This window comes from Drosophila montana, unplaced genomic scaffold (assembly GCF_035044405.1).
Source record: "Drosophila montana isolate Dmon_TW-CO22-7 unplaced genomic scaffold, ASM3504440v1 contig_1408_1, whole genome shotgun sequence".
NCBI classification, from domain to species: domain Eukaryota; kingdom Metazoa; phylum Arthropoda; class Insecta; order Diptera; family Drosophilidae; genus Drosophila; species Drosophila montana.
Window position 1 is genome coordinate 101,178 of NW_026996360.1, and position 14,669 is coordinate 115,846.

General features: G+C 44.9%; 3 protein-coding genes across 4 annotated transcripts; 1 reads left to right on the top strand and 2 right to left on the bottom strand.

Annotated features, from left to right (window-relative positions):
* Positions 1–18: 18 nt before the first annotated feature.
* ttm3 (tiny tim 3) lies at positions 19–1,255 on the bottom strand. Its single transcript, XM_064682445.1, has 2 exons — positions 254–1,255; positions 19–183 (listed from the first exon to the last, which is right to left on the bottom strand). Exons 1-2 carry the CDS (start codon positions 1,172–1,174, stop codon positions 46–48), a joined length of 1,059 nt encoding a protein of 352 aa, XP_064538515.1. The 5' UTR covers positions 1,175–1,255; the 3' UTR covers positions 19–45.
* A 196-nt stretch (positions 1,256–1,451) lies between these two features.
* LOC135428438 (DNA topoisomerase 1-like) lies at positions 1,452–3,424 on the top strand. Its single transcript, XM_064682433.1, has 2 exons — positions 1,452–2,954; positions 3,026–3,424. The coding sequence occupies exons 1-2, from the start codon at positions 1,632–1,634 to the stop codon at positions 3,287–3,289; spliced, it is 1,587 nt and encodes a 528-aa protein (XP_064538503.1). The 5' UTR covers positions 1,452–1,631; the 3' UTR covers positions 3,290–3,424.
* A 4,238-nt stretch (positions 3,425–7,662) lies between these two features.
* On the bottom strand, positions 7,663–11,220 carry LOC135428528 (RNA polymerase-associated protein RTF1 homolog). 2 transcript variants are annotated; one of them, XM_064682592.1, is made up of 4 exons: positions 11,073–11,220; positions 10,884–10,959; positions 9,130–10,822; positions 7,663–8,424 (listed from the first exon to the last, which is right to left on the bottom strand). In XM_064682592.1, exons 3-4 carry the CDS (start codon positions 10,796–10,798, stop codon positions 8,363–8,365), a joined length of 1,731 nt encoding a protein of 576 aa, XP_064538662.1. In that variant the 5' UTR covers positions 10,799–10,822; positions 10,884–10,959; positions 11,073–11,220; the 3' UTR covers positions 7,663–8,362. The 2 variants fall into 2 exon arrangements, with proteins under 2 accessions (XP_064538662.1, XP_064538652.1); XM_064682582.1 differs by having other exon boundaries at positions 10,884–10,956; positions 11,073–11,213.
* Positions 11,221–14,669: the final 3,449 nt, after the last annotated feature.

Below are 14,669 nucleotides of genomic sequence, written 5' to 3' on the forward strand. Positions count from 1 at the left end.
AAATACACTTTAGCTGGATACTTGGAAAGGTGCACGAATAATATTTTATTTTAATTGGCAACTGGGTTCCGTATCCGGCTTCTCCTGTTTCATTTCGAGCAGCTTGCGCTGATTCTCCTTGAACTGTTCAATGGGATCCTCGAACTGGCGATAGTAGTGCAGAACCTCTCGTACATCGTCCATCTGATGAACAGGCACACATTTATTAATAAAGTATTGTTTGATGAGGAGTTATTGTACGGGCAAACTGCACCTTGTGCTCGGCAATGAGTCCGAGAAAGGCGGCCAGATCGAAGAGCTGGACATCGTCATCGTTGCCCTCCCAGCGAGCAATGGCAAAAATGTTGTCCGGATGCAGTGGAACGGCGCGACGATCCCAATCGACGACAATCACACGGCGTAGATTTCGATTGAGGCGGTTTAGGTTCTTGATATGATGCCCATCCAGCAGCTGGGTGGCGCCACGCACCAGACGATAGCGTATATATCCGTTCGGGTCGAGAGCATCCAGAATGGGAAACGCCGTCATGCCCTGCTCGGCGGTGTAGACAATTATCTCAAAGTGATTGGTGACCTGGCGCAGAAAGTGATCGACACCGGGTCGTTTCTTGAAGCGCCAGCCCGTCTGGTATGTCCAGTCCGGATGCACCAGCACGTCGCGCATCTCCAGGACCAGCGTGTACCGCGGCTGTATATACGGATGCTGCACTACGTCCGGCAGCAGCTTGGTGGACAGCGGCTCCTGCAGCATCTTCTGGTAGTAATGCAGCGAACGCCACATCCGCTGCACGTATTGCTGGATCAGTGGCAGCGCGCTCAGCTCGTCCTCGATGCTGCGTCCGAACTGATCCTGCTCGGGCCTGCCCAGTTCATAGACGGCCCACAGCACTGTGCCAAAGAGGCTGCCCAGCATAATGGTGTAGCCGAAGTGCCATTTCCAGCGCGGCTTCGGTGGCTTGGGCCTTGGCGGAGCATCGTCCTCCTTGCAACTTTCGTCACCAAACGCCCGTTGACTGATCTTCTGAATGATATTGGAAGCGATCTTATGTTTGTGGTTCAATTCGCATCTGGAGAAGTTGTTGCAGCTTATAAACCTCTTGCCTGGCCAGGGGCAACAGGTCTTCGTGCCAACATGTTGTTGGATCAATCGCAGCCATGCTGCACAGTTAATCATACCCGATTAAAAATAACCAAAATTTTAAACAATTGTGAATGTGTTAACATATTTATCAGGGTTTTATGTGAGTCTGTCACACAATTGAAACTATTCAAATTATCGTCGGCCACAAATGTGTCAAAAATAATTAAAATTAATTACTAGAAGCGGAGAGTATATTTTCCACCAGTTAATCATGGGTTAATAATATAAAAATATTATATTCCGATATTTATCGGAAGGCGGCTGACCAAGATTCGAACCAAACTCTAGATTCACAAATGTGGAAAGCCAGGTTTTTGACCTTGAGCACGAACCGAATCTCTGCGATTTTTGTTATATTTTTTCTATATTTTTATATATTTTTCGAGTCATCCCTATATATTTCAGGTTTTGAGAGTCTTTCCATGAAATCTATTTACAGATTACATATATATTACAATAAAACTAATAGCTGGGCACAGAGTCTACCAACATGTTTATCGACATTTTGCCAAAATCCGCCGAATCAGACGCAGCTGAGAAGCCACAAGTCGGATTCGCAAGGGCACGCTGCAGGTTCGTGTCCCCGGAGTATCGTAATACACGGAGCCGCTGGCTAAGCCGCTTGCGACCGCGGCAATCCGCCAGCTCGGTTCAAATTCAGTCCGGCGAGGTGTCGCCCAGCAAGGTGAAATGGCAGACACTTAAGCACAATGGGCCACTCTTTCCGGGCTCCTATGAGAGACTGCCGGAGAATGTGCGCTTCATTTATGATGACTGCCCCATTGAGCTGACGGAGCAGGCCGAGGAGGTGGCCACATTCTATGCCAAGCTGCTGAGGACCCCGTTCGTGGAGCTGTCCGAGTTTAATGAGAATTTCTTCAAAGACTTTCGCAGCTGTTTAAGCGTTGAGCAGCGCCTTCACATCACCAGCTTTGAGCTGTGCAATTTCCAGAAAATAGGCCAGCATCTGGAGGAGCAGCAGGTGGCCAAATCGCAGCAGGAATCCGAAGACGACGAACGTTATGGCTATTGCTATATGGATGGAGAGCGTCTGCGGATCAAGCAATTTCGCATCAAGCCGCCGGGTCTGTGCTGTCCGCGTAATGGCTTCAGCCTGACCATGGGCATGATCCGACCACGAGTCCTGCCCGAAGATGTTATGATTAATTGTGATGAGTACGCGGAGCCGCCGGCGCCGCCACACGGACACCGTTGGCGTCAGGTGGTGCACGATCGCAGTGTTAGCTGGTTGTACTCCTGGCATGATCTCGTCTCGGGCAGCACACATTATGTGCATGCCCGTATCGATAAATCGAAAAGATATCGCTTGCCTCTTCGGGATCAGCTGGAAACGGCGCGCCGACTGCAGCAGCATCTGCCCAGTATCCGCCGCGAGTACCGTCAGCTTTGGTCCTCGGATCAGTGGCTGGTGCGGCAGCGCAGCGTGGCCCTCTACTGCATCGACCAGCTGGCCATCAGCTGCGATGCCCCAGAGCAGCCGGACAAGGTCACATTGTGCGATCTACGCGTGGAAAACCTGCAGTTGCATCCGCGTCTGGCTGGCAGAAAGAATGTGGTGCGATTGCAGGCCAGGATGTCGAATCGTCAACGTGTGTTGAGGAGCATGTGCGTCCAGCCCGAGGTCTTCTACAATCTGAGGGTCTTTGTCTGCGGCAAGGAGCCGAATGATTTGGTACTCGAGGAGCTCACAACCCAGCAGCTGAATGCACATCTCGAATACCTGATGGACGGCCTAACCTCGCACATATTTTGCATTTGTAATGCCTCCCAGTTGCTGGAGCAGCGCTTGAAGGTAATTCCACGCAAAGCCTCGCTCACCGTGCAGCTGCTGGCCTACAATCAGGCACTCAAAGAGATTCACAGCTTTTGCAGCAATCGCCAGCGGAACGTTGCCCCGCTGCCCGCCCCGAAGAGATCCAAATTGACTCGCCGCAACAGCACCGAGGAGCAGCGCCTAATCCAGGCCATCAGCCTGCAGACGAAGCCACTCGTCGAAGCTACGCTCAACTATTTGGATCCACGGATAACCATTTCCTGGTGCCTGCGCTGCAATATTCCCATCTCTGCCATCTACATGAGCTCAGCGATACGCAGGAAACTCATCTGGGCCACGAAATGCACCACTAAACACTTTTGTTTTTGAATTTAATTTCAATTTGCGTTTATATTTTATATTTATATATATTTTTAGGTGTGTTTTTCATTTTGTGTTCGAGGTGTTGCTAACTTATTTAATTAAAAATAAAATGGGTAAACAAATGATCAATGGACTTATTTCTGTGGGGTACTCGATATATTTGATCTAAGGACAGCGGACAGCATTGACTTAGGCTTAAAAGCCAACAGTCAGTGTTGGTAAGCATTAGAAAACGAGATGTGATCGGAAACTCGTACCTTAGCAAAAACATGTTGAGAATTTTTAGCTTAACGAAAAACCGAAAAGTGAGCAAACCCAAAAAAAGGTTTTCCCCTTTAAAAATCAGTCAAGATTCGGCCAAAATGATTAATTTAAAATCGTCTGACAATATATCTTAAACAAAAAATGGATTCTACAGTTCCATATAATACGATCTCAGTTTTTATACGATTTTTTGTAACTTTCTATAACAATTGAATTCTTTCATGGAATAAACAACTCTTTTAAGCCCTTGTCTTATTAATTATTTAAAGAATATTCCATCCGGATACAAATTCTACGCGCATATTGTCAACACATGACTTGATGGCAAGGTGCCGCTTGAATTGAGGCCGATTCACACCCCTCACAAAATAAAAAAACAAACTCCTCACGTACTTCAGTTGCCGTCGTTTTGGTCTCAGGGGCGTCGCATGTAAATCTACTTTATAGGTCGTTGTTGCCCTGCAAGTCGAAGGTTATGCAAGCAGCGAGAATTGCGTGTGCCCAGCACCTAAATCGCTGATGAAAGCCACCAGCGAAATGGCAATGGGATGGAGGCTGCGTCAGCTTGGGGCAGCCACATGTGGCAGCATTTTAGGCGGCAGGGGCGAGCCGATGAGATGAAAGCGCGTTGCGATTTTAATTTTTAACGAAACCTGCAAGAAAGCTTGGCTGTGTTGGGAGCTGTTTTACATTTGTGATAACCAGGCGTGACATTTTAGCTGCGACTTGATGGAAGCTCAAGGAAGGCGGCCGGAAAAAACGCTTTTCATTACCCAATCCTCAGCAGGCCAGGTGAGTGGGGCGCGGCAGGAAAAATTGTGCGTTGCAGAAAAACTAATTTTGATTTTAATTAAATATTTATGAGTGACAACGGAGCAGGACTTGAACTAATCCCGCCAAGCTGCGTCCATTAAGCACTGCCCCAGGCGTGCTTAGCTTGGAGCGGGCCAGAAATCCACTAATAAAATAACCAAATAGCTGGCAAATAACTTCTACTTATCACTCAGAGCGCATCAGTGAGAAAATTAAAGTATTATCCCAGGAGACACGATTGCGTGCCGCGCTCGAACCCCGTTGACCAGCGCCCAACTACTGGGATATTTATATATGGAGCAAAGGTATTACCTTGTCCAAAAGGGGGATGGAGTGTGTGTGTGTGTGCTCGTTTATTCGATCAAAAGTTACGAGCTCATCTTAGATTGGACATTAAATGGACACTAAAATATTTTCCATCTGCACGCAGCACACCCAAAGCCCGCACGATAGAGAAACCAAACCAAACTGAACCGAACCGAGCTGAGCTGAGCTGAGCTGAGCTGAGCGAGGAACAAGCGAAATAAATGTCATGAAACAACTCATTGACAGGCACATAAGGACACTGGTTTTATGGTCCACAGATATGACCAAAATATATGATTACCATGTGTCCAGCCACATGCGAGCTCGTAAATAGGCATTTTCTCTGCTTTAGCTCCCGTTCGGACACAACAACCACCCCGAGCCCGTGCCCGAGCTCGAACCCGAATCCCCACCCATTCCATAGTTTCAGTCCTTGAACATCCTGGCCATTTGGTGACTACTTTTTCTTGATTTTTGTTGCCTTTCGCTTGGTTATTTACCAACTGATCCAGGTGGGACACTGCACTGTTGTCACAGCCACGGACAGTCGTAAAAATCAAAATAAAATGAAACTTATGCGTGATGTTTGCCTTTTTCTCTCACTCGCTTTTCGCAGTACCCTCCCGTATATTCTCTATAGCTTTTTATGCCCACGCTGCGGTTGAAACTGAACTTGGATGGGCGCAGGGGTCACTTGTTCGTATCACCAATAATACAAACTAGAGTTAAATAGGCAGCGTACGAGTGTTTTGCAAAATATCCCAATAAAAAAGTCAAGTTTAATGGACTTGTTTTGAAACTTAATTGAAAATCAATTTGTTTGCTAATAATAAGATATTTATGAAAAAAACTTAAAACAAGGTTTTATTCCGAATGTCGGAATTTACTTACCCCTTTTCGAAATTTTTTGTATAGTTCAAAATGTTTTAAATTTGCTAAAAAAATATTTATAAAATAACTGCACAAAAAAAACCAAATAAATAGGATTTCGTAAGTTTGATTTGAAAATATAATTTGGGAAAACTTGAAACAAGCTTTTTTTCCGAATGTCAGAATCTATATTGACCGTTTTCAAAATTTTTGGTATATTTCAAAATGTTTTAAACTTTTTTTGAGAATTTATTTCAAATTGTTTTTGTTGTTGTTTTATAGTTAGGTTATCGAAAGAAAATCGAGAGATTTCTGGTGTTGGTAATCGTCATGATTTGAATTTAAAACATCGATGAGTTATCTTTAACTTAGGTTAGGGGTTAGGCGCCTCTCCACCATCCTGCTTATAATATATGATTAATATTATATGATAACCTTCCCTAGAAACTGGTAAGGTAAGGTTCCCATTCTCAAGGAGAGTTTAGTTGCATTCCGATTTATAATAAATATATAATACAAATTTCGAACTCTCATTTAAGATGATAGAATTGTTGTGCAAAAATCAGCTGAAATTTAACTAGATTTCGTGTAGAGGCTAATCAGCATATTTAGTTGATCTTGAAGTGGACCATTTTGTTAATACTTTTGTAGAACAACATCGAGCATTGGAATGGATGACAATGATTTTATCGCGTGCTGCAGATCCACAAAAGCCCTGCCCGGGCGCCATTGAATGATGCGGCACAGCTGCCGGAATGGGGCCCGGACATGGACATCCAGTTTTCGTATAAATTCGCTATTTATGCAGTCTGAGTGTATGCTGATTTCATCTCATCTCATTCAGCGTTACGTGAGCTGATTACGTTAGTCACGCGCGATTGCCGAGTTTGTCCAGGACCAGGATGGAGCTTTGGTTCCGTGTCCAGAATCCACACACACACACACACGCACGCACAGTATGGGTCTGGGTCAGTTGCTTAGCGCCAAATGAAATTGTGCCAACTGGCGACTTGATGAGAATTTCATTTGGTGCGGATTTTTATGACTTTCGAGACAGAGGACTCGCAGCACTCACAACGAGAAAGAGAGGGAGAGTCCCTGAATGCTGTGAAAGTTCCACTAAATGATTTCGCATTATTTGTTGAGGCCACACTCTCCCATTCTCTCCCATTCTCTCTCTCTCTCCCCCCTCTCTTTCTCTGTGTTCTCTCTCTGGTTGCCATAAAAAGTCAATGCATGCGAAATGCTTTCGTGACACGCTCAAACTAGTCCTCCAATGTCCTGGCAATAACTGGCAGCCAGGTTAGTTTTGTTCGGCTTATTTGTTTATTCATTGAATGGGGTCGAATCGTAAAAATTATGTTGATGAGTCATCAGTAAATGGCATTTATTTTATTGTCACCTATGTGACCCCACATATCTTCAATTATGACCATCGCCCCAGATGATTCGATTCTATTTTATGTACCAATGCCAAGGAAGCCATGCTCCTAGAATATGAAAGAGCCGGCATTTTGATGCACGGACTACGAATGAGTCTTGTATTTGTATTATTAATGATGCTCCTAGCCCCCCTTTTGTGAGTGGCTGTCACATATGCTTCACTTCTCATTGCAGTGTCCTCCAAATGGATGATTCATTAGGTCAGTCATAACCTGCTACCGATGCGTAATAAGTGTATTTTTTATTCACTAATATCTGCTGGCATTTAGACACATTCGACTTTTTCCCATAGACAGACCTGCCAATTGCGAGTCAACGAATTCCCAACCCATAAACCACTATTCGACGGCCAGATAAATGCCGTGGCCCGGACACACACAGAGTTGTTAATACGGAAAGCCCACGGTGGCACGGTGGAATAGAGATGGGCGAATTACTCAACACTGCACAACACACAAGAAACCAAGACACAATTAAAAATAATTATTGATATCAAAAAAAAATCTGTATAAAAATACAATACTTTATTTCTTATTCCAAGAGTTCCCAAGTCAAACCAATTAGATTAAGTTTGTAAAAAAATAGTTTGTTGAATTTCAGAATTATACAATATACTTAAGGAGCTAAATAATATATATAATATTTATACATTGGTAACAAATGGGGACGAATAATGTAAACAAATTTGTTTTTACGCGTAGACGAACGTTTGTTTGTTTAATAAAAAGAGAGTTTTGTAATCTTGCATAATGATATTTAGTCGGATCCATTTGTTAAATCAATAGATATTTGCACAATAAATACGGATTTGTTGCCATTGTACTGTTGCGTTGTAGTCTCTTCCCAAACGAATTGGGTAACAACCGCATTTGAGATTTGATTGGATTAGAACAAGCTTTTGGCGGCGCACGAATTGTTGATGTGTCCGCTGTGGTTGATTGGAATTGGGAGCCCCAGCTAACACTACGCCAACCCCCCCACAGCCCACAGCACATGAGCTGGACACAGTGTTGACATGCCGCGGTGCCACCACAACAACAACAACAACCAGGATGAGCCTGTATTCATATTTTTGGCAATCGATGCCCTGCCTGGCTGGCAAACTGGCAGGGTGGCAGGCAGGACCTCAGTCTAGTTGGCTCAACTGTTGGGCAATTAGAAGCGTTCACTGTTTGAAATTCCCAATTTTTCGTGATTGCCCAGCAGGCAGGCGGGCGGGCAACGGGCAGGCGGGCAGCGGGCAGGCGGGCAGCGGAGCAGTCGGTTGGGATGGCTGTGTTAATTTCTGGTTTGGTGAATTGTTTCTGGTCGAAGTGATTATGTTGCAGCCGGTTCGGATCTGATATTCTGGGCGTTTGCTTATTTAACTATTGAGCACCTGCCTCCAGCGTTATTCCTTCGATCTCTTTACAGATCTCACTGAATTGCACTAAGGAATTAAGCGAGAAACACACTTACTATATCATCGAATAAAATGAAATAAAACTAACATCATAAAACCCTGTAAAGGTGCGTCTTCCGGTTGCAGGCACTATAAATGTCAGACTTGGCCGGATGTCGAAATTTTAGTTCTTGTATGAGAAACATTTTTGTTTATCAAGATACGAGTTTTTCCATGCTCTTTACATGTAAGGACAACTCTATCAACGTCAGACTACTATATGGCATATCATTTTAGGAAGAATTGGTCGAAAAATAAAACTTTCAAGACATCTAGAGCAAACTCGGCATTTAAGACAAGACTTCCTATAATGAGAAAGAAGGGCTATCTTTGGTACGCCAAAGATGTAATACCCTTGCAGACCCAACCCGTATCTAAGAAGCACAGGGAAAAAAGTTAATGCCAAGTATGGTTTAGATATCTTGAAAAAAAAAAGTTTTCCATACAACAACTTAATTTTCGACCGATCGTTCCTATGGCAGCTATATGATATAGTGGTCCGATCCAGCTGGTTCCGACATGTGTACTGCGTGCAACAGAAATAGACACTTCTGCAAAGTTTCATAACGATAGAAACAGACAGACGGACAGACGGACATGGCTTTATTGACTCCACTGTTGATACCGATCAAGAATATATATACTTTATGGGGTCCGAGATGTCCCTTCTTATTTTGCATTCTCAGTACTCACTTAATTTACTGACATCCAGGTGGACTTCAAAGTTGTGCAGCTCATAGAGATCCAACATGTCTATGTTCGACTCAGCCGTCTCCTTGGCCTGCTCCTGGACTGGCTCCGCAGCTGCAGATTTGGCTGCGGGCTCAGCGGGGGCTGTGGCGACGTTGGCCGTTTCCTTGACTGGACTTTGATCCTGTTGGGTCTGCAGACGATTTAGATGGGCAAACTTTTTGTATCTGCGTCGCATATATTGCTGCCAGTCGAATTTCTTGGACTTGGACTTGACGGGTGGCTCCGTTGATGGCATCCTGGCCGGAGCTGTGGCATTCGAGCTCATATACTGGACACGCTTCTCACGCTGATGCTCGCTGAGAGACTGCTCGTCAATCTGTTTGATTTGCTTCTCCAGCTGGTTTGCCTTCTCCAGATCATTGCTGTCCACGGCCATGTCGCGCTCCATGATGAGGCACACCTTGCGATAGGCGGCGCTCACGGGCTTCTGTCCGGCGCGGCGTTTTGTCTGCACCATCAGTTCGACATCGCCCTCGGTGAAGGCATAGTTGGTGGCCTTTTCGATGTCCTTCTCCTTTTTGCCAATGCTCTTCACGCTGGGCAAGGGCTGGGCATCGCGCTGGCATGCCTCCAGCCAGAAGACGAACTCACTGTTAATCACCGGCTGGTTGGAGACGGCATCCATCTGGAAGCTACGCAGATGGATGCCATGCTGCAGCTGGAGCACGCGCTTCGTGCGCCGATTCCCCAGCAGATACTCCTGCTCGATGTGCTCCACGGCCACGATGCGGGTCAGGCGATAGATGGCCGGCTGGTTGGTGGGAATGCCGCCAATGCTGATGCGAACAAAGCAGCCGACGACGGTCTGATCAAAGATGGGTTTGTCCAGAAAGCTCTCCAGCTGGGTGCGTGTGAGCAGCGCCTTGCTCAGGTCCTGCAAGGTGCTGACCAATGTCTCTGGGTCGCTGCCCGGACTGCTGGTCTCCACGTAATCCTCGTCGTCCGTGCTGCCACTGGACTCGTCCGAGTAAACGTCTTTGGCCTTCAGCTTTAACTTTTTGCCATCTGCACTTTTGGGCGACTCGCTTCTCGCCTGCTCCTGCTCCTGCTCCCGAGGCTGTGGGTGCAACTGTTGCTGTTCCTGCTCCAGCTGCTGCTCCTGCTCCGGCTCTTCTGCTGTAATATGCTTGCACTCGTACTCATCCTTTGTTTTTTTACTGTTGCGCTGCGCTACCAGGCGATCGATCGCACTGCGCCGCTTGTCCGCCGCACGCTGCGCCTCCGGATTCAGACGCCGCGTGCTGGAGCGCTCCTTGAACGCGACTGCGATGTCCGGCTCTGTACTGGGCCTGTCGACGGCACCGGCATGCTTCTCCTTCGCTAACAGTATACACTTGATGCCCCACTTGTACAGCAGCTCGTCCCGCTTCAGGCTGCGCTCGTACAGCTCGCTCTCCCGCTCCAGCTCGCTGAGCCCCTCCAGTCTGGCCCGGTCCGCCGCGTCGCCCATCAGGTTGTCGTCGTAGCCATCACTGAACTGGCTCAACGTTGGCATTGACTGTATCGAATGCATTCGGTGTACCTCACTGGCATCCACATCTGGCAGTTCGCCATCTTCCAGATCTTCGGTGTAGACCAAATGGCGTTTTCGACTTTTTAAACCAAGCATGGGGAATATTTTTTTTTCGGCTGCCTGCGTAAATAATAAATAAATAAATGTGTATGAAAGTAATACAAAAAATTTTGCCACTTACCTGTTCCAAAGTTTATTCAGGCGTAAGTAAATATAAATAATCGGCAAGCGTCGCAAAAAATATATATATTTTTCTTCTTTTTTTTTTAGGCAATTTTAAAATATTGAATGTATTTTTCAAACGTATTTTTCGGCACAGAATTTTGCCAATTATTAAATTATTTATAAGCACACAAATTTTAGCACTTACACTTTTTGTAAACAAAACAAATCGGCGGCCACACGATTTTCCAAACATGCAACACTCTCCACAATAAATATAGAAAATACTTTTTTCCACCAACCAATCTGAGCTGTTTGTGCTACTATGGCTTTCAGCCGAATGAATTAATAGAAAACTCCAGTTCACATACAAAATATAGAAATTTCTTGAAAAAAAAAAGAAAAAAAAATAATTTCAATTTCAAAGCCTACTTTTCAGAGGAAAAATTATACATTTTCCATGCTGAAGCAACGCCCACGAATAATGCACCGAATTACACGCTAATTCCACATATTCCACCATTATCTTGATTTCTCTAACATCTTTGATCAAAATACCAGCCACTTAGCTGGAAAGTCGTACGGCAAGTTTGGTTATAGCAGACAAATTTTGTAGGTTGTCGAAAGCATGATTTTCTCTCATTGCATTTTTGGATTAACATAAGAAACTACTGTCAAGAATGAATGTATTATGCCCTGAGCCCATTGAAACTGAGTGTAAGGGGTATTAATGTTTTGTGCAAATGTATCTAACATACAGAAGGAAGTATCTCCGACTTCATAAAATATATATGTATGTATATATTGTAGAACAGAACGACGGTCTGAGTCGGCATGTCCCCCTCTGCGTCAATCTTTGCAACTAGAAAAGCAAATACATTAAGTTTTAAAAATATGTAATTTCATTAGCCATACGCAGATCTTTGCATTTTATATAAAATCCTGTTCCACTTTTATTAAATCGCTAAATATCGGTGTAGAGATTTGGTATTTGCAGTATAAGTTGATGATTATAAGAGCTAGATATTCCAAACTTGATATTCTGTATAGCTCTGATGGTTTCCAAAATCCACGTGCTTATATAGAGGAACGGATAACCAGAGGGACAGATGAATGGATGAGCAGGCAGACATGATTAGATGGTCTAGATTCCTTGAAAAAGATTTCAATAAACTTTTCATTTAATTAACATGACAACTAAATACAAGAATCGTCCCTTTCATTGGCATTCCCTTGGTTAGATCGATCGGAGTTGCTTCCCCCTGCTTGTTACATATATTTGCACAAAACGATTGCACTCTTCTTATCCATTTTCCATGAGATAAGTTAATAAAATGTTAGGTAGATGCTATATCCTATAATGCAAACAATAATAGATATATATTGAATAAATTAGATTAATTGATGGCATATTTCGGGAGTTGCTCACAATTAGTACAACGGAATGAAAACCCAGCAAAAATGTTGCTGATTCGAAGCGAAACAGTCACTGACCTGTATCCCATGCCGTGCCATAGAACGCGATAACCATCAGAATCCGAATCAGAGCTAAGCCCGCACAATGATCATTGGGATACGAAGCCGGAGCTGGTGCCTGGACACTGGATACACTTGGATGCGGGCAGAACGATTTGGTGAAGCCACAATTTCAGGTTTGCCTAGCCGTGAACACGTTCAACATGAACGGCGATTAGTTGCATTTGTTTACGAGTATGGATTTCGGATTTGTCTCCGGCTGTGCCTGTGGCCCGGCCACCATTTGCCCGTGCCGATGCCGGCGTAATGGCCGCCAGCCGTAACTTATTGCATGGTGGCGTGCGAGCGTCCACTGTATGTGCACCAAAGGGGGTTGGTCAGCAGCAGCCAGACGGGCTTGGACAGGACAGTAGAGGACATTTGGGCAGACTGGTGTCAGGTGGGTTGTCCGGATGGGGGACAGGCTAAGGCTGAATGGCTATTTCCTCAATATGGATGTGATTTCGTTTTCTTCGAGTAGAGCCCGGCCGTCGACTTTATCCACATTGTAAAGTAGACATTATGTTGATGTGAATCTCTTTCTGACTCCCAACTACTTGCCGTGCACATATCGCGCCTGGGACATCAGCAGGGCCCGGCACTCCGATAATATCCCTGAAATTATTTTCAGTTACCCGTGTGTACATTGGCAGCGGCCTTTGTTTTATTGTTATTGTTACGTTTGCCGGGCCATTGTCGTGATGTCCTTACTGCCCACTGTGTCTGTGTCTCAGCCTCGGTCCCCAAGTCCGGTCACATTAGTGGTAGATGGACATTTTGGTGTCCGCCGTCCGCAGTCCGGAGTCCCGTGTCCGTTTGTCCGCTTTTTTGTTATTTTATGTTATATCTCTCGCATTTTTCCAAAGCTGCGCACTTGCAATTATACAACATATACGAGTACACTGGACACTTTTGGGGTTGTCCTGCGAGCTGGACACGTTTGGGTGTTTGCTTTTGATTTTCGCATATTGGCGCTCCAAACTAATGGCTTCACTAACGATTGCAACCGTTGTCCTTAATGGCATCCTTTCGGGCATCACGCGCATCCCGTTTGCTGCCGATTTGTTCTGGTCCCACCAAACTGTCTCTCCACCCAGCATCCAGAACTCCCCCCGGTCCATTAGTTTCGCCTTTGATTTAATATAGCTTTGATGGCAAGACAAGCGCATGTTACTTTCCATATTTTCACTATATTTAAGTAATTAGGATTCAGGAGCGTATTATACAAAAGAGTATTCGTTCGATATAGTTATTACGCAACTCTGGCCTAGAATATATATATGCATATGGCTTAGGTGTGCATAGAGCTTACTTGCAGTTTTATTTTACACTCAACAAATATATTTTCAAAATTTTAGTAAATCGCCATAAAATGAACGCTGTTTAAAAAGATGTTTCAAGCAATTTATAAAATTAAGGAAAATCTTTTTTTTTTATCATAACATATTAGATTTTCTTGGAGGTTTTTATTTGCCAGGTATTCTGTCCCAACCCTGAAGCCTTCATTTTTTTAGCCATACCCTAGACCTCGTTTCGAATCGGATTGCTCGTTGTTCTGCATTTGATTTTACTTACTTGTAAGACAATTGTCTTAATACTCCCCATAAAGAGTTGGGAGTTGTCTTCGTTAATGTTCCACTCTCGCTTATACCCTCAAAGTGACATCAATGTACCCCCCCAGTTATTTGTGGTCTAATAAAAATCGTACAAATTTATTGTTAATAGAAAAAAGGATCGGCCGGGTTGCAGCACGCACTTTGCCCACTTCAACTACCGCTCATTGCCCTGGCCCTGGGGGGTGGGTAACAGGGAACTGGGAACTGAACCGCGATGCCTATCTGTTGGTCGGGCAACCGGCAACCGGCAGTCGGGAGTCGGCAGCCGGCGGCTGGTCACTGCGCATTGGGCACTGGGCACTCGTAAACAGCTCGAATCATACGTTTGCGATATCGAAAAATAATCTCGCAACGGAAATGGCATATTTAAAAGGCGAAAGGATTGCTGCGATTTAACTTATAAAAAGACGCTGGCCATGGCAACATCCGGGAGCCGTGGTGACAATGCCCAATACGCCGCCAGACTGTCCGCCTCTTCGCCTGCCCCTCTAGAGGAGCATTAGATGGCCAACACTTTGGGGGATTTTTAGTGTTTATTGCCGTAGATTAGTTTGTTTATTGTAATCCTCGTTATAAATTAAGCGAAACTTGCGCTTACCAAACTCATTCGGCAAAAGGGCCAAAGGGTTGCCGACTTGGCGAGAGTTCCTTTCGCTCCCTTCGGGTGCTCAGCT